Consider the following 19,533-nt stretch of genomic DNA (forward strand, 5'->3'; position numbering starts at 1 on the left):
ACAGAGGAACTTCATCCTAGGCACTTCCCACCCAGGTACCATATGAGGTAATCACCAATAAATACAGAAACAAATAGCTCCGTCTTTAAGTGGAACCAAGGGGGTGTCTCATCCGTTACAACTAAATTCTGGGTGGGCTGGCTCTTTTCCAGCATCTCATTTGTAGACCCTGAACATGTCTGCCAAGATTTATCTGCAAGCCCCCAGGGGAACAGAAACCAAAGTGATCTGCATTAAAAATGAAAGCAACTCAAGACGACAAACCAAGCTTTAGAAGCAGCTGGAGAGATTTACTGAGCTTCTCAGCAAGACTAGATGGCAGTGATGCCACAGGACAGCCATCGATTCTTAACAATGAAGAATTTGTATTGATCTTCTTCTACCCGGAAAGGTTAAACACTAGAGTACAAAGTGGGAGAGGATCTGGGGATTTGAATGGCAGGAGAGCTAATGCCCAGTAGACCAGGGATAATGTGGCAGTGCTCCCTGTTCCTTAGGATGCTATGTACGAGAGCTACAGGCAAACCCATCTTCCAAAGGTGAAAATCCTATTGTTAGGAGTCAGGAGTCCTGGGTTCTAACTAAAATTTCAGTGACTTTTGGGGACCCTATTTTACCAGTTTCCACCTTACCCTTCATTTGTCTTGACCGTCTCGTTAGGAGTGATAGTGCTAGTCGCTGAGGATGGGAATAGATGGTGTGTGTGTGTGTGTGTGTGTGTGTGTGGTGTGGAGGGTGAGCAGTGGGAGCACAGAGGCCCCGGTTATATTTCCTTTTTTCTACTTGTTCCTGTCTTATGAGCAATTCACATAATGAAGGCACAGGGAAACAAAATCCCTATATATGTCTCTGGAAAAGATAGTAGGTATCTTAAAGCGCACAAAAACAGAGGAGGGACAGAGCTATTTGGTTTAGACTCAGATATTGCAACCAGAAGTAAAAATGTTAACCATAAAGAAACTCCAGCATGTTTTCTTTACACAGAAAACCATTTGTATATGCAGCAGACAACAGAGGGCAGCAAACAAGACGACTGTGCGGGAAACATTCTGCCATAGAGCTAAGAATATTTTTGGAAGAAACAACACATTAGGAAAAAAATGCTACCTATTGAAAGGACAAGGCATATATTTCTCAGATATCAGTGCATGAAGAACAGAGGAGTATCAGTCCCAGGAAAGTGAAAGTAGCATTCCCAGAGGATATATGAATGCATTTTCAGTTGTAATGGAGTTGATTAATCACCCCAAGAGTTTGACTAAATTTAGGGAGGAAATGTATATTGATATCAATATTATATGGTAGAGAAAAAATAATTTTATAAAAATAGATTTTTAAAACATAACTTGATATATCCAAACGGTTAGACTGACAATGTTATCTTTGCCTCTTCTGCCTAGCAGGTGGCTGTGGTGGAGTGCTGCCCCTCACGTGCCTGGATGTGGGGTAGCGCTAAGATTATGAATGCCTTTCGGATGTACGTTTTAAAAAATAATGTGCTATTGAGGATATAAGGCATCTGGGGAGAACATCTGGAAAAAGACCTATTCTAAAAGCACAATAGATCACAGAGAAAGCAAGAAGCTAGGAGGAAAAGAAAAACTTTCCAAGAAAAAATAGATAGAAAATGCCTTCAGTTCTTTATAAGCTGAAGTCCAAAAGAAGATAGAGCTCAGGAATCCAGGGATAGGTCAGTCGAGCCCAAGAACTGGAATTGTCAGAACCGTAACCAAAAATACTCCGAAAAATAAGCAGAATGTAGGGCTAGAAATGGGGACAAGGCTAGACTTGCTATATAGACCGAGGTATTCTGGTATTAAGGTAGGAGGAACACCTTAACCGGACAACATTAGACTCTATTGCAAACTCCCTGTTTAACATATGTGTGGTTTGCATTAATGTGTAAGTGTGTACACAGGTTCATTGCATGCATTCCTCAGCACTCAGCAAGCGCCTACTTGGTCCTAGGGACTAGGCTAGATGCTGGGAATTCTGCATTGTCCACACATGGTTCTTGACCTCAGGGCTGCCATCCAGTGGGGGCAGCACCGTAAAACAGTCACACAAACGTTTATTTATAATTGCAATATAGCTGCAGAGGAGAAGTTGAGGGTGCTGTGTATGATAGGGAGTCTCACCTAATTGGAAGGGCGAGGAAAGGCTTCCCGAAACTTTAGTTAGGTAATAGAAGCCTGATTGAGAGTGTTATTTACGGACCTCGAGGAAGGGAAGAGGTAAGGGCTTTATTCCTGAAGTTGAGCCCCAGGAAGAGCTTGAAGGCCAGAAGTCTGCAGGGCCAGTTCAGCTTCTCCCTAAACTCGCTCCGCTCATGCTGCAACAAGTGAACGCGTGAGGAGATTCTGATGTCTTTCCATCAGTGAGGAGCTGGGAGCCCGAGAGAGAGGACTGCCTCTGGGGGCTGGACGGAGGTTCCTTGAGGTTTACACTACTCTGGCTGCAGTCTGAGATTAGAAATGGTGCAACATTCTGACCATTTAATTAATTCAAAACATCCTTATTCTCATTTTGAGGACATTATTCCATGTAATTATTTTTTTTTCCAGTCTGTCCATTTGGAATGAAAAACAAAGGAATAAAGCTTAATGCCAGTATTTCTCAATGTCTCTCTAAAAAAAACAAAAACAAAAACAAAACAAAACCTAACTCTCCACTAAAATAAAGTCTGGTAGTTCAAAAGCAAAGCACTAATATATTCAGCATAAAACAGACAGAAGACCGAGAGCAATAATGACACCACTAATAACTAAAACAGTTATAACAATTAACAACAGCTACAACGCTAGAGAAGCTAATGGGTGTGATCTCGGCATTTAAATTGCTAGCAGAGATGAGAAGTAGTTTTACTATAGAAAAAGGGGGGGCAGTAGCTTAATTTCTTTATTTCACATAAGAGAAGCAAAGCTCCAAGCAAACAAAATGGCAGAGAATAAACAGCAACAGCTCACATTAAAAATATACTGTTTTTCTCTCTTTTCTAGGTATTTACTACAAAGCGTTTGTCATTCCACACCAAGTTCTTTATAACCCGTGATAGTAGGTTCTCCTGTAACTGAGGCCAAGTTGGTGCTGTTGACAGAGTTAATATCGAAAATGAGCCATGATGCTGTGGAGAGTTCTCAGGTGGAAGGACCTGGAGACTTCTCTGCCTCAGTCCTTCCTTAGGGACAACAGAACCTGCTGGGCTCCTTCCAGAGTCCGTATATTACTTTGGGCTTTTCTCTGGGGAAACATTGGGTAGTTCCAGAATTCAAGCTGTGACCAAGAAAAAGAGGCCAAAGGCAGGTCAGCGTGTGTTTACATTTTCTCGATGAGTGAGCAAAAGGCCTGTGCCAACAAGGACTGGCATTGGGTATAACTACTTAACAAATGATGGGAAAGAGAAACCGTAAGAAGACAGATGAAACCAGTCCTGGCTGCAGCCTGGGTTGGCAAGACTTGGACAAGGAGGGTCAAAGCAGTGGCTCATTGGAAGGGACTGAAAAAGGCTACCATATTCAGTCCGTTAAAGCAGTCTCCGTCTGATACCATATTAACTAATTCAGGGGGAAAACATGAAAAAGTTGCCAAGCTCATTCATTGACTATGACATAGGAACAGGAAGAGCAACTGAATAATACCATGTGCTTGTATTCATAGCTCTTTAATCTTGAGTTTTGAACTTATCATGTTCCCTAACGTTGTAACTATGATCTTGAAGTGGGAACACTCACAGACTCAGATTCTCATCTCCTGTGCTCCTTTAATTGGGCCAAAATTGTAGCTGGCTGATGGTAAACTCAGCCGTTTGGTTTTGGGAAATAAGCTGCAAAAGGTAAGAGCTGCAAATACCTCTGCGGCTTCCCTCTGTTTCCTTCATGTAACAATTCACTCCGGTGGCAGCACCAAAGTGGAAAGAAGGCCTCGGAGACGGAACGCTCATCAGCGACCATTTTTCTACCTCGCAGAAACTCCTGAACATGGGCTCCCTTTTGGCCGAGTTCGCCCACTATTTTAGAGTGAAAATAAATTGTCTGAAGACCTTCCTTGGTCAGAGAGTTGATGTACCTAAGGATGATTTGTGTCTCCAGCTCTGCTTTTTGTTTGACAGGGCAAATGCAAGCAAGTGGCCAGCAATTTTCATATAAACAACACAGAATGTGCTTTACTCTTTGGTTACATGGACATTGCCTTCCCATGGAGGGAAGGGAGATAAACTCTCATCACTTAAGACACTTAATGTTAGACTGTTAGGCTGATGGGTTGGAAATTAGTGAAAATCTGAGGTGTTGAAGAGTCACTCATTAAAATAACCCTGTTACTAACAGTCATGCTGTAAACCAAGCTCTTTATAGATTGAACAATCAATACTACAAGGCTATGATAGATTTTCTAGGTAACAGAATAAAATAAAAGAAATTACATTTTACAGGGTCATTAACACCCAATAAGGATAAACTGAAACTGGATTCCTTTTTTTTCCCCCTCTTCTGATACGATCTAGTTGGGCTTTAAAATGTTAGCAATTCCATCAAGGAAAATCACAGCATATTGGGATCAGGATTCCTGGAGTAGTAAAGAAAATGGACGTTAAAGGTAACCCTGCTAACCATAGTATCTTTTAGGAGAAAAGATTATTTTCCCCTATCAAAAGGCAGGTATCACTTGAGAAAAACTAAGTGAACCGAACTTGTGCGGCTTGTCAATTATGTAAGAATTCACACTGTCTTAGAGCTCCCTGCCTTTTATACGCCTTCACTGGGTCCTTCCAACCTCTGTCTTTTACTGTTATAACACTAAGTGATGACATTTGGATTTTACGTGTTTGTTGCTGTTTATGGCTCCTTTGGAGAAAAGGCACTATATAAATTGAATAAATAAATAAGTAAACACAAAAAATAAAAATTCCTGCCTCAGATTCTGCCAAGAGAGAAAAGTCCTTCTCTGTTTTTTAATTGCTAAGTTATCAATCATTATAACTGGTGGGGAGTATAAACCATAAACCATATTTAGAGCTCACTACACGTTAGCAACACCTAGTTTGGAGGCAAGACACACAAGGAGCAAAAGGTTTTTTTATATTAAAAAAAAATCTACTTGAGGCCCTGGCCGGTTGGCTCAGTGGTAGAGCGTCGGCCTGGCGTGCAGAAGTCCCAGGTTCGATTCCCAGCCAGGGCACACAGGAGAAGCGCCCATCTGCTTCTCCACCCCTCCCCCTCTCCTTCCTCTCTGTCTCTCTCTTCCCCTCCCACAGCCGAGGCTCCATTGGAGCAAAGATGGTCCGGGCGCTGGGGATGGCTCTTTGGCCTCTGCCCCAGGCGCTAGAGTGGCTCTGGTCACAACAGAGCGACGCCCCAGAGGGGCAGAGCATCGCCCCCTGGTGGGCAGAGCGTCGCCCCCTGGTGGGCGTGCCGGGTGGATCCCGGTGGGGCGCATGCGGGAGTCTGTCTGTCTCTCCCCGTTTCCAGCTTCAGAAAAATACAAAAAAAAAACAAACTTGAATTATATGCTGTAACAGTTAAGAAATAAATCTCCCTCACCACCCAGATAGAACCTTAGTGAGGCGGAGGAGGAAGTGAGATGAGGGAGGAGTCTGAAATTGAATTTTAGACTTTTGCCAGAAGACTAAAGCTTCCTGAATGAAGTTTACTCTAAAGTTAGCCACAGGAAGCTTCCAGTTATTCCACCTTAGCTGTCCACATGAAGTGTTTCCTTCCTGCACCAGTGATGGAGATTAGTGGAGAAAAGACATACGTGGGACATGGGTTGGTCAGGAAACAGATTTTCTGTTAGAAGTCTATACAGCAAGTAGAAAACAGTAGTGGGGAACAGGTTTCAGAATGGGCCAAGTCACATGTTTTAATAGTCAGAGGGTACTTATTTGAAGCTACAGTAACACTCCTGTATCATACCCGCCTCGGCTCTTTCTTTCTCTCCTGCTTTGGCACGTGACCCTTTGCTGTCTTTTATTCCCCCCGCTGGGAGAAGTTGGGCACTTGTGATGTTGGGTCCTTCACTAAACCTGTTACATATTTGCTTCTTGAATGAACCAAGGACATGGGCTTTGCAACATGAAAAAAGTGGAGAAGGAAAGGAAGAGTGAAGAGAAAGGAGAAAGGGGGAGAAATAGAAACAGAGAGAAGGAAAGGGAGCCGGGAGAGGACAAAGAAAAGAAGCTCTAGGCTTAAGACTTTCATAGAATTTCTAAGAAAAATCAGCCAGTATCTAAATCAGCCACCATTTAGGCTTCTGCTGATGGGATGAATGTCTTTGAGGTGGCCTTTGCAATGCGCGTTTCTTTACTGACAATGACAGAATAGGTCCTTGGTCCACTTAAGGAGGCTTTAGAGGGGCACCTGACCTTAGAAAGGATGGGCTCACTAACAGCTTGAAGCATAGTTAACAGTCTGGGATGAATAAGATGTAAATTTGTATTCAAGAAACCTGTTACATATTCATTTCCCAATGTGCCTGGAATCAAACGGGGCCATCAGAAGTCAGCATCACCAAGCAATCCTATCCTTCACCGCCCGTTCACTTCTCAGATCTGACACATTTCCATTCCCCTCTGAACTTGCAATCTCCGGGCCTCTCAGAGAGAAGACATTTCCATTCTTTCCATTCTCAATCCTCCGATCTCTTAGAGATGAGGCAATTCTATTTCCCCTGTACTGATTTCAGAAATACTGATAGGAAAAAATAAATATCTGGTTTGGCTTACACCCTCTCTAAGATAAATCTCGGCGGTTCTGGAAACATTAATTAATGTGAATAGGTGGCTGCCTTTAGAGTTAAGATAGTTCCATAACCAGTCATCTTATTTGGGGCTGTGGAGGCTGACACATCCAGTACCTTCTTAATTCGGGGGCCCCATAATAAAAGGGAGGTGCTTTCTTCAGTCGGAAGCCCCAGTGTCCAGCCTGGTGCCGGTACATGTAGGAAGCTCTCATACCTTCTTTTTGTCCAGTGCCACTCTCGCCCTCGTCCAGACCATGCTCTTCATCTGCAGGGACAAAATAAACATCACCAGCATTAGCTGGTAGTGGTTGATAGTCTTGTGTTCCTGATACCTCTGAGCTCATCACACTCTTTGAGGAAATAATTACCATGTTCTCTTAAAAAAAAATTACCTCTCACCTTCCAACTGGCCCTCTCCTTCTTCCCTCCCTGTTCATTCATTCACGACCGTTTTAAAGGCTCCGCACCAGAAACTGGACAGACTGGCAGGGTCTCCGTCCTTGTGGCACTTCCAACCCACTGGATTATTTAGGTGCCTATCACTAAATCCTAGTCCTTGTCTCCAAGCCCTATTTTCTTCTCCCTTCTGGGATCCTCTTCAAAATGTATGAACACCATGGAAATGTCCAGACTTAGGGAGTGTGTGTGTGTGCGCATGTGTGCATGCATGCGTGCGCACAACTGAACACGTTTAAAACCTTCACGATTAATTCACCCTTAATGTATCATGCTTTGTTCAGCTGTAACAGAAGCGGGCCGTGTACATAAGTTTAAGTTTCTAGTACTTGGGGCTTGAAGTTATTTTACTGGTGTTCTGCAGCCCGCCTTGTTCATCAGAGTGTGAGCTCCTGAGGGCAGGTGGAATGGTCTTTCAGTTCATTGCTACAGGTACACAATGGGTTCTAAGTCAGTGCTATTGTCTAACTCTAGTCAAGTGTCTCTGTGGTCAAAGTCACAACATGATTGGCCTGTGTTTCTTATCCTCATTAATCTGTTTTATCTCAGACTTCATACCACCTGGTAACATTAGGCCTTTATAAAGAAAGCATGAGTACATGTATATACATATACACACACAGCACACAGAGTGAAGGGGGCATAATAAGTAACATTTTGAGGGCTAAGTGCTTAGTTTCTTCTGGCCACATTTCCTTTCCTTCCTCTTTCTGGGTCTTAGGACACTGGCCTGTCTCGCTTCCCCATAGCAAAGCCACTGAACAGAACATTTTGAGGAGATGGCTTGGGGATAGTTCCCCCATTTTTAAAAAATGTAACGCTTATAGGGCAATATAAACTCTGATATGCCAGATTGGGGAAAATAAACTCTAATCTCATAAGTAAGAAGAAACAGCATAAAGTATTTTAGACCATTAAAGAAATAATTGATTTCACATAAAAAAATGATACAGTTCCCCTGAAAAAAATAAAAACTAAGGGATTGATACTCTAAGGAAATAAGTCACCAGTTATCAAGGTAAAAAAATATTACATATGTTTACCCTACAAGATACTTGGGCTCAATTCTTCTTATCTCCACGTATGACCAAGCAGCAGAATTTCCTGCTTGCCACTTGTAGTACTCCCCCCACACACCATTAGGAATAAAGATATGAGGTACTGGAGGAGTGAAATCAAATATCTGAAATAGATCATGATAAAATAAATCATGTTAAACATTCTTTGCACATCGTTTTCCTATTACTTGCCCACTTCCTTCCTCTGCCAGGATGCTTTTCCTTTTTGACATGGGACTCATTTTCACGGGATTGGAAACTAACCCTTAAGAGTAGAGTTGGTACGTCCTCCGTGTTAGAGATACCCGATAATTTGGACAGAGAGCAGCTCTTTGCTGATATCGGCCACCCAGTCACACGGCCCAGCAATCTGCTGTGCTCAGGCACTTCTGCAGAGAGCGCCTCTTCCACCTCTGCTGTCTGCGCGCAGATGTCTCTTCCTCCCAATTCTAATCAATGTAAATTGGGTCAGATCTCCGCTGTGAATTACAAATTGGATCCGAAGTTGGAGGGTCACCGTGCCTGCTACTCCACCTCCTTCCCACCACCATTAGATGGGAAGCTACACCGAAGATCTTTTCTAAATAAATCAGACTTTATTGTAAAACTCGGCCACTGACGAGACATAACCTCATTAGCATTGATTTTAAAATAAATTATTGAAAGTGGCTTGCCTGCTCTTTGCATTTGTAAAATAGGGGGATGTAAATGTATTTGCAATGATAAAAATGAAAACTAAAACTTGATTCCTTTATCCTTTCAGGCAACAGCACTTAATCTAGTCATGGAACAAAAATGGAAAAAATAAAACTCTGTTCTACGCCATTCCATTCCAGACCAAATACTCTGATTTCCATTGCGCCTGTGGAGTCACCCAGACAGAAAGCAGAATGCTAGCCATAGATCTTATATATATCATTCACCACCACTGCCAAGCTCTATGGTGACGGATGTGAACAGAGAAGCTCCCATCCCCACATCTGTTCTATCTAAACTTGTCCTTCCCAGGTGGCTGGAAGGGGGCTCCAGTCAAGATGCCTAGCTGCAGATGTGAGAGGCTGGGTGCTGCTCCTCTGTGGCCTTTGAAAGAGTGAGTATGGGGTCCCAGCCCATCGTGAAGGGAAGTGCGCCCCACTGCTGGGTGCAGGGCACACCTCTTAGCACCTTCCCAGTGTTAGAAGGCACAATAGAAACTGAGAGGCACACAATTCATCTTGCATACTTCAATGAAATCAGATCGGTACGTTTCAAACTCCAAATCCAAGGAAGCTAGTTATATGGTAACAGAAAAAAAAGTCTCCTTATTTACAAAGAGGGGAGGTTAACGCCAAATTTCTCATTTTTATTCATCTGTAAGGGGAGGCTTTAATTTTAAAGACATTATTTTGAAAAAGAAATTTTTTAGGCTAAAGAGCTTATTGTACTTCTTTAGAAGAATATTATTAGACATCTTAGCATTACATCTACTGAAATACATCTTCATTTAAGAGAGAATAAAAATTTATGTGCTAGCTCAACTTTAAACAGTAATAGATTATAATGGTCCTTGATCCTAACAGGGCATATGGGACCCCAATCTTACAGAGGTTTTAAACAAATTAACCTCCAAAGATTATTGTCCACTTATTACATTAAATGCTCTACTTGATTCCCAAATATCTCATCTCAATTGGGAAAACAGTTGAGGAAGATTCTGTTAACTGTGCGAACGTGTAAGAGAACCATGGGGCATCGCAAATGAGCACCGGTATCCAGAGAGTTGATTTCAATCAACACTCTTGGCACAATGTCAGGGACGCTAATGAGAGGCTGAAAGGAACAGGACACTGACTCCACTTCAGAGGCACAGAGAGGAGCCAGCTTCCCACGACACCTGGCTCCTCTCTGAAGTGCTGCTCTGACATTGGCTAAGCCAACACAGAGAAGATAACAGTCACAAAATGACTGAATCCGAAAGAGGGAGATCATTTTCCCCAAACAAAGCAAAGTGACAGAAGATTAAAAAATGCCAAGTGTATCAATGTGCAACCAGATGTCAAGGTGCTCTAGTGACAGATGCAACAGACACACAGACAGACTCGAAGTGCAAAGGGAACAGCAGAGAAGTGGAAATAGAAACCACTCCACAGCATGCACATCTATGTTATAAATCTGTGCACGCTACAGCACCTCTTTAGACAACATGGAAAATACTGAGCAAGATGCTAGTAACACTTTTAATTCCCTGGTGTGTATTTGGTAATCTCAACTGTTACCTTAAAATATTTGCATCCTATCTCTGTGGTATGGTCTTGATGTACAAGATATTAAACTCAATTTCTGCTAACTGCAATACTTGAATGCACTGAACTTAATTTCACAAATAATAATTGAGCACCTACTAACTGGGGGGAGAAAGACCTGAATACAAATCCTTGCAGTAAGGGGCTAAAACCGAACTCAACTCCAGCTGAGTCACTGAGGAGACACATTTGAGCACAATGTGCAGGGTTTCACTGGCTGAGAGCAGGGGGAATATTCCGGCCGGAAGAAAACCGCATGATTCTGGTTATGGTGCTGCCAAACAGCATCATGAGGCTGGGACCCAGGATGCTTGGGGGTGACAGAGAAAAGGCCGGGGGAGGGCTCAGAGAGAGCTTGATGGTGGCGCTGACTCTTCTTTGATGTTTCCCCCATGCAGTGTTGCTTTTTTATGAAATTGGAATTCACTTTCTTCATAATCTTTGTATTTTTGGTGGCTGCTTTTCCCCCTCCTTAGACCTCCTGTGATCACTGTTTCCCCTTCCTGTGAGTCTGGACAACTGCATGGAGGGAAAAATAATTCCACAGAATGCTTGTTTCCATTAGAGTCAAATTTAAAAAACGAAACCCAGTAATATGCGTTCCTCTAAAGCAATCTGGTTTCCGGGTCTATAATAACCCTCCTGGGCCGTGTGGGCAGCACTGGCACGTGCACAGAAATTCCCAGGGAGGGCTCTTGGTCTCTCCTTCTGTTTGCCCCCCTGAAATCTCTCTGGAGAACAGAGCGGATATGGTTGCCACTGCAGCTGCGGCAGGGCCCTGGGTACGGCTCCTCAATGGTCTCAGGCGCCTTGCTGGATTCTGGCCTTGAGGCCCCAAAGTGAAACCTGATGAAAGTCGTCCTTTTATGGAATCCTGAATGGTGAAACTGGGCCTGTGCTAGCCTGTAAAATAATTTTGGGGAGGGATGAGACAGGGCTCAGAAAAAGCCTGCCATTTTCCACTTATTGCTTTAGCATTTCTTTGTGGTAGTTCCCTGCAGTTTAATCCACTGCAAATGAGATCTTGAAAATCAAGGGCTCCCATATGCTCGACACGGATGTTTGGAAATCCCACTGGACACCAACCTTGAAACCGTATGATCCAGGATGAACATTTTTGTGGTCTTGGCTGAAAACCTCGAGTGTTCTAGTTTTCTCTCATGGGAAAGAAAATGCTTGCCATGTAGCAAATGCTAATTATCCTATGATTAATGGGATGTAGTGCATTTAATTTGATGACCCATACATTATTTTGATTAGGAGTAAACATTTTTGTATTGACTTGGTATGTGTTACAGGTACTTTTCTCTCTACCAGGAAGCCCACTGAGGGAGATCTCACTTACAAGACCTGCAACCCAGGGACCACGAGGCATGTGCAAACCCCATCCCAAAGAGTAAGGAGATAGACCGCCAATGCTAATTAGTCTCCATAAAGCACAGTGGCCTATCATAATGAAACAAATGTTAGAGATCCAAGTCATTTGACTACTGATGGGTATGCAGTGTTAACACCACCCCTGTCCTTCCACCCAGCACCTGTCCTCGCAATAAAAATGGGCCTGAGCAGAGGCTGAGTTCTGCATTCCACTTCTCAGGATTTTCAATTTCACCTGCTTCGTACCTACAGCTGAAAATGTCCAAGTGGACTATCTCAGGTCTGGTTGGTGGAAGCAGGGAACTAGCCATCCCCCAACTCTTCAAGAAAGTAACACTTCCTATTTAAACACCTCCAAATTAATACTAGCCAGCATTTACTGAGTGATCACTGAGTGACAGGGTTCTGCTCTAAGTGCTTTACACACACTGGTTCTAGATTTCTCACAGCATCTCTCTATGACTATTGCTATCCGCATGTTACAGGTGGGAAAGTCACACAGGAAAGGCAAAGAAGTTGCTGAAGGCCTCACGGCTAACGCTGGTGGGGCAGTCCACCCTGACTTTGAGTCGATACTTTATCCCGCGATGCCATGCTGCCTCTCATAGGCTGGTGCTCAGCAGGTGCGGCGGTGGCCGAGGAGAGTCAATGCTCGCTCCCTCCCCTTCTTTCTCAGTTCCTCCCAGGACTGAAAGTGAGGCACATGCAAAACTAATAGCAGCTGCAGAAGCCACGATCTGAGTGGAGTGGATGGGAAGCTGTGTGATGGAGACTTCCGGCTGAAATATTCCTATCATAATTAAATGCCAATATTCCCGCCTCCAGTGCTATCTCTAAAAACTGTGATGGACAGAAAGAGGCTTCTGGGCGAGAACCTGTTAACTGGGTCCAGCACTACCTTTTGGAAACTTGTATAGACAAGTCGGCTGCCATTTCCCTCACCCGCAGAGAGACCCTGGCTCTCCTACAGCGCGACCTTCCTCATTTCCGAGGCACAGTTGTGAATGTAGGGCGAGTGGCTTTCCTTGAGAAAGCGGACCAGTTTCCATGACCTTTGAGTCCATTCCGACATCCAGCCTGGTGTGACTTTGGGGGGAAGGCCCTGGTGCCCTGGGCAGTGCCCCAATGGCCAAGGGTCAGTGTTCTGAAGGCAGGGAAAGGAAGGTGGGTAAGGAGTCAACCATAGATTCATTGACCCACGGTGGGTAAGGTGATGCTACAAAACATCTTATTTTCCGAGACTTCGGTCCCTTCACTCTTTCTTTGCTTCCTGTCTCTGAGCATCAGCCCCCTCCCCCAGGGCTCCTTTGACAACTAAACATGGGGTGTGAAAGCCTCCCCTTTGCTCCCCGGAAGGCTGAATGGTTCGGAGAGGTTTTCCCAGCACACTCTTCCACAGCTGTAACCGAAGGAAGGCAGAGTGTCACCCGGATGCTTCCCCAAGCCTGGGCAGGAGGAGCGAGCGGGCTGCGGGCTCGCTGGGAAGATTCTGGCCAAGTCGGGGAGTACGTCTCCTTTCAGGGAACGTTGTGAATTAGATCCATTTCTGCACCCTGCTGTTGCGATGGAGCAAACTGTGAAAGGGAAGATTCTCAGAGGAGCTGTGTTTTAATGTAGCAATTTGATTCAATTTTCCACTCTATAAAATTACCCATCACTGCTCGTTGCTTTCTAACAGACACCTTCACTCTTAATTTAACAATCCTATCGAATTCTGCCAGGGAAATTGGAAAAATTTATCACCTGTGAAATTTTATTTTCCTTTGGTTGTATCTGTTTTTGTAAAACTTCATTAACGACGATGACTTGCTGAGGAAATTATCATTTTTTTTTTTTTTTAACTTCAGACACAAGAAATGCCTCGACCTCAACCAAGATATCATTTGCATAATAAAACACAACAGAAAGGCTGGGGAAGTTGGGACTGGCAGAAGCTGGAAGTGCTTGGAGACTCTGCTTGGTGGCTAGTGGGTGGTGGGGGGTGGGGGAGGTCCCAGCAATAGAACATGTGTGGCTACATCCCTGATCCTTGATTCAGGAAGCAGTGTTGTGATTTTCCCTCCAGGGAGGAGACAGATACACTGTCGACAGGGCTGGACCCTCTTCTGAGGAAGCCCTGAGACACAAGGTACTTTCTCAGGGTGCTTTTCAGCAACCAGCCCTGTCTTCAGGGGCCTGAGCGTTAGATTCACCTTAGTTCCTAAGTTTATCTGGGACTGAAGTTTAAATTGCTATAAATTTGGGCTTAACTTGAATTTCTCAGCAGAGCACTGAACTCCTGGCAAATTTCCACAGGAGCCATCTTTCTGAATGGACTTGAAGCTTCAGCGTTCCTGCGGTCTTAACTACCTCACAATTAAAAGGCTCAGACTCGGTTTTCTACAGTCTGACCCCCACTGTGCTCTGCAGTGTTCAACAGCTGCTGTTATCCCCACAAGAAGTGGTTCTGCGGAAGCAGGGATGACTACACGTTTTTTGAGATGCTAGCTATCATGCCTTTGGATGAGCAGAAATATGTACAGTAGACCTGCTGCAATGGTAGAGGAAGCACGTTAGGGTTATCTGGAAGAGGCGCGACTTGATTCGTGGTATATCTGAACTAGGTAAGAATGAGTTGTGCTCCATCAGTGTTTTACTGGATTACACAGAAGGGTTGTCAGCATTTATCTATATTTCTTCAGGCTTTTAATATTCATCATTTTGAGGCAACTTTCCATTATTCTCACAATTACACAGAAAAGAAGTTGAAACTAAAGAGTTTTGATGATTCACAGAAAACCAATATGTGTTCTTTACTCTTTCTCCTTGTTAACATAAGCAGTGAATTCCTTCCCCTGGCACACATGAAGGAGCCTTCCTGATCGTCGTCACGCTCCCAGAGGAAGAGAGCGCTCCTGACCCTGGAGGCTCCACGGAAGCTTCCCTTTTCTCTTTTAGAGATCTGGCTTCCTTTGGAGTTTTCAGAGTTCCATTCTTCTACCAGGTCAAGAGTTTCTGAAACTTGAGGAACATAATTAGGAGATGAAGTTTCTCACCTGGTAAGACTTCATAAATATCTTCTTCTTCTTCTTTCTCCTCTGACGATTGTTTTAGCCCCATACTCCCAGGCAAGATCATGTGTCTGCGTTGGGAACCAGAATTTTGGGAGTCAAGACCATCGATATCATCATACATCTCTTCCTCATCTCCCTCCTCTTCATCGTCTTCATATGGAATGGTTAAGGAACTCAGATCTGCCAAGGTAGAAATGAGAATGAATCAAGATAGGGAGAAACAGAAAAGAATAAGGCAGGGAAGGAACGAGGGAGAAGGAGGAGAAGGGATGAGAATAAAACATGTCAAGAGAAAATGAACCACTAGATTAAGTGCTATTATTTCTAATGTGGGCCTTGGCGGCAGGAAATCTACAGAAAAGGCTAGACTAGCACTGAATCAGGTTTAAACCACCGACATAAATCCTTCTTCACAATACAACTTGATCAGGATGAAGCAGCCCTGGAAAGTATGGGTGTGCGAATGAGCGCACTAGGCGAGGGTAAGAAAATAGGCCAGAAGAGGAAATGCCAGCGTGCCACTCACTGCTTGTCAGCTAGAGAACTGGAAGGGTGGGTGATGGCCTGTGGCTCTCCAGGGAGCACAGAGCTGTGGGAACTATGGTGGCTTCTGTAGGGTATCTGAGCTGTCAGAAGCTCACCGTCCCCATGATCTCACTGCCGAATTTCAGACAAGTTTGTTTGTAAATAGAAAAAAAAAAGGGCAAAAGTGGAAGTGGAAGAGGAAGAGAAAGTGGGACATGGAAAAAATATAACAGCAATAGAAGACCAAATGGAATGGCTTAGCGATGTGGTTACCATGTCCTTTTGCAACTGTACGGTCTGGCTGACCTTAAAGTGGGTCACCGCATAGAGGATGTTGAGCCATTACAGCACTGGGGAGCCCAGGGCAGGAGAGAGAGATTGGTTTTTTATTTTAATGGGGAACTGGGAAGGTTCATTCTCTGATGTGTAGTACAGAGTGCTCTCCAAAACCCTGCGGAGGGACCTCTGTGGGACGGGCGAGTGCAGTCAGGGTACTCTAGGGAAGGGAAGGATGGAGAGACATCCGACGTTCATTTCAAAACACAATAAAACTGTTTGGCTTGATTAGGCTACTAATAAAGATTTTGCAACAATTTTCATCTGAATTCTGGTGCCACCTCATATGAGGAAGGGATCAAAGACACATTTGTGGCTTAAACCATATGTTATTATTTTGTTTGTTTTAAAATAAAATGGAATGAATAATTTCTTCAATGTGGAATTCTGAAAGTACCACAGGGTACAGCTCAATAAAGCTGCTTTGAGTTTTATTGAGGTTTGCACACTTAGGGGTATATTACACGCATAAATCTAAGGCACCTAGATGAGAGTGTACCCTGTAGTCTCGCCATCAATGTTCATGTTTGCCTAGTTCCAGTCTATTATACGTGATGCTCTTGGTAGAGGCAATAGCTTGTTTTTGTGATAGCAAAGGCATAAACTGAGTAAAACAGGCAATTCTTGTAATTAAAGCTCTGGTGCTTCCTTCTTTTTATCCACAATAAAATCTTATAGCTGAATAAAAAACAGAGATGCAAAGGCTTGGTGTTTTTAGGTTGACGTGCTTCTTCCTAGGTTGTGGGCCATGAACAAGTTGGTGTTCTGCCTTTCTGGAGAGGCAGGGTCCTACCATGATGTGTACCATCAGGACGGTCATCTGATGCCATCCGACAGGCCCAAGGTTGGCGAAGTCTACCTGCCAGGCCACTCCCAGACAAGGCTTCCTGGGCCAGTGTCCCTGCTGTGCCTACGGGCTGGCCAGCAGAGGGTACTCTAAGAGCAGTCATTTAACATCTTCAGGCAGGACTCTTCCCATCCTAAAGCAAGAAGCATTTTATTGTGGGTTGGAAATAGCAATTTGTTTTTAATGTTCAATGTTGTTGAAGGTCTCCTAGGTGAGTTTAGACTTCTACTACTGACTAAGACCAAAACAAGATTTTGGACCTCAATTACATCTAGATAACTTAAGTTTGATATCCTGAATTTCCTTTCCAGAATATAAGTTCTTAAGAGACACTAAATTGAGCTGAGCTGGTTTCCAGAATCTCCTTTTCTAGTGATTATGAATATTATAGACTTGCCCATAGGTAGGTGAATGAGCTAGAATGATATCAACAGTTACCTCCAGGGTGGTGGTTTCCTTACCTTCTGATTTATACATGGCACTATTTGTTGTTATAATCTATATGATGTGGGACGGAGAAGAGAAGGGAGAACAGACAGAAAAAGCCAAATGGAAGCCTGTGGATTATATTTATGTCATATTACTTCAACTGCAAATCCGTTCAAGTATTGTTTCTATAATAATGACACTTACCCTTTAACAAGAAACTTATTTGATCCACCCAGTCTCTGGCTTCAGCTGGATTAGTAGCTGTAAACTAGAGAAAAATCAGTGAATTAATTTATCACTTCACTAACATTTTCAGGAATCCTATTGGGGGGATCAGGGGAGGGAACTCGTGAGTCAAATTTCAGAGTCATGTTGAAAGCTCAGGATTATTTGTCTGCTTAATGTTTTGAAAAAAGACCAAAATACTTAAGAGTGATTTTTCTTTCAGCAACTCTGAATACCCAATGTTGACAGCTATTTGAGTCCAGAATTCATGTCCATGTGCATCCATTCGATTATCCATTCATTCATCAGACATTTATTTGATAAAAGTTTATAGAAAAAACAAATCAAAATTCTTGACTTCAAAGAATAATGCATCAGTTATGGAGATAAGCTACATGCTCGAAATGGGATCACTCTAAAACAGGTGCATTTGGTAACAGTTGAATGTTAAGTGAAGGTAGGGAGAACTTATTGTTGCCTAGAGTAAGCAGGGGGGCTTGTTGAAGTAGTACTGTTCTGGTTGGATTTTTTAAAAAGTCGTTGGAGCCTGACCAGGTGGTGGCGCAGTGGCTAGAGCGTCGGACTGGGATGCGGAAGGACCCAGGTTCGAGACCCCGAGGTCGCCAGCTTGAGCGCGGGCTCATCTGGCTTGAGCAAAAGAGCTCACCAGCTTGGACCCAAGGTCGCTGGCTCCAGCAGGGGGTTACTCGGTCTGCTGAAGGCCCACGGTCAAGGCACATATGAGAAAGCAATCAATGAACAACTAAGAAGTCGCAACGCGCACAACGAGAAACTGATGATTGATGCTTCTCATCTCTCTCCGTTCCTGTCTGTCTGTCCCTGTCTATCTCTGCCTCTGTAAAAAAAAAAAAAAAAAAAAAAAAAAAAAGTCGTTGGAAACAGGTGGAGGGAGTTGGACAATTTAGGTAAGGAGAACCGTGTGCAAAAGATTAGGAATGAGAGCATCGTGTAAGGTGAAGGTAGGCAGATAAGCTTAACTGCAGAACAATAACTGGTGAAGCTAGAGGGTTGAAGGTTAAAGAAGAGCTGATGAAACTAGGAGTTCAGACAGGCAATGCAGGTGATAGGAAGCCACTGTAAGTTCCAGCAGAAGAAATGTGAGATTCAATAGTCGATTCTAGGGACTGGAATAGGGAGAGATGGGAGACAGAAGACCAACTAGAAGGCTATTGAATCCTCTGGGTGAAGTGATAAGGACTTAACTATTGTGATGGCTGTGGGAATAAATAAGAAGGGAAAGATCCAAAGGATACCGTAGAAGAAGAATCACCGACCATGGAAATGACTTGGATTTAATGGGCCAAAGAAAAGAAGAAGTAAACAAACTTTATATTCTGATTTACAAAACAGGCCAGGCAGGCATCAATCCTTATGTAATTTTTTATTTTAAAGGGATCAACTTGAAATGGCTGTTCCCGAAAAACAGGAATAAATAAAATTTTTATTATCTGGCTGTGAGGGCAAGATAAAGATATGTGCTGTATAAGAAACCTATATTCCTGCTTAATACTTATTAATAGGCATTGTCATTCTTGATTTCTTAAAAACACATTTGTATAAATAATGTCTAGGGAAATGGATTTAGACTCATCATATAAATTTTTATCTGGATGAGGCACCATAACTGAATAATAAAAATAACTTAGAAACATACCTAGTGCATACATCTGTATTAAATATATATCTATAAATCATCCTATAGAAAAATTTAAATTAAAAAAATTTTGAAGTTACATAATGAAGACATAGGAAATTTAACAAAATAAGGGTTAAGATACTATAGAAACAGAAAAGGCTGAATATTGAGAAAAACTTGGAGTCAGAGGGTTACTTAAGTAGTGAACATTAACCTTAGTATGATTTTTTTCCTTCTCACAAGTTAGCTAAAGGTTTTCTAAATTGTCTTAGTAAAACTATGATAAGGTAAAAATTACCAACAAGCAGGAAACAATATATAAATATACATATACGCAAATATATTTTTGTTGAAAATACTATAGTCTCATAATCAAAAATTTTTATTGCTTTAATTAATTTTGTAATAGGTAATAAATGCATTACATATTCTATTTTATGTTACATCAAAATATATTAAAAAAGAATACAGCGAAGAATAACTTTCTTACTCCCACCCAAATCTACTTCCTGAGTTATCACTGTTACTATTCAGTAATCATTGTCAGCACTAT

At 42.9% G+C, this 19,533-nt stretch overlaps 1 protein-coding gene across 1 annotated transcript in view; it reads right to left on the reverse strand.

Moving 5' to 3' along the window:
• The window catches only part of SKAP1 (src kinase associated phosphoprotein 1), a 272,839-nt gene that overhangs the window by 26,192 nt on the left and 227,114 nt on the right, over window positions 1-19,533 (reverse strand). The window contains exons 8-10 of the mRNA XM_066255487.1: window positions 17,303-17,366; window positions 14,944-15,141; window positions 6,950-7,000 (exon numbers count right to left, since the gene is read on the reverse strand). Coding sequence (XP_066111584.1) covers window positions 6,950-7,000; window positions 14,944-15,141; window positions 17,303-17,366 — 313 coding nt within the window. The remainder of the gene's footprint in view (window positions 1-6,949; window positions 7,001-14,943; window positions 15,142-17,302; window positions 17,367-19,533) is intronic.

Source organism: Saccopteryx bilineata, chromosome 2 (genome assembly GCF_036850765.1).
Source record: "Saccopteryx bilineata isolate mSacBil1 chromosome 2, mSacBil1_pri_phased_curated, whole genome shotgun sequence".
NCBI classification, from domain to species: Eukaryota; Metazoa; Chordata; class Mammalia; order Chiroptera; family Emballonuridae; genus Saccopteryx; species Saccopteryx bilineata.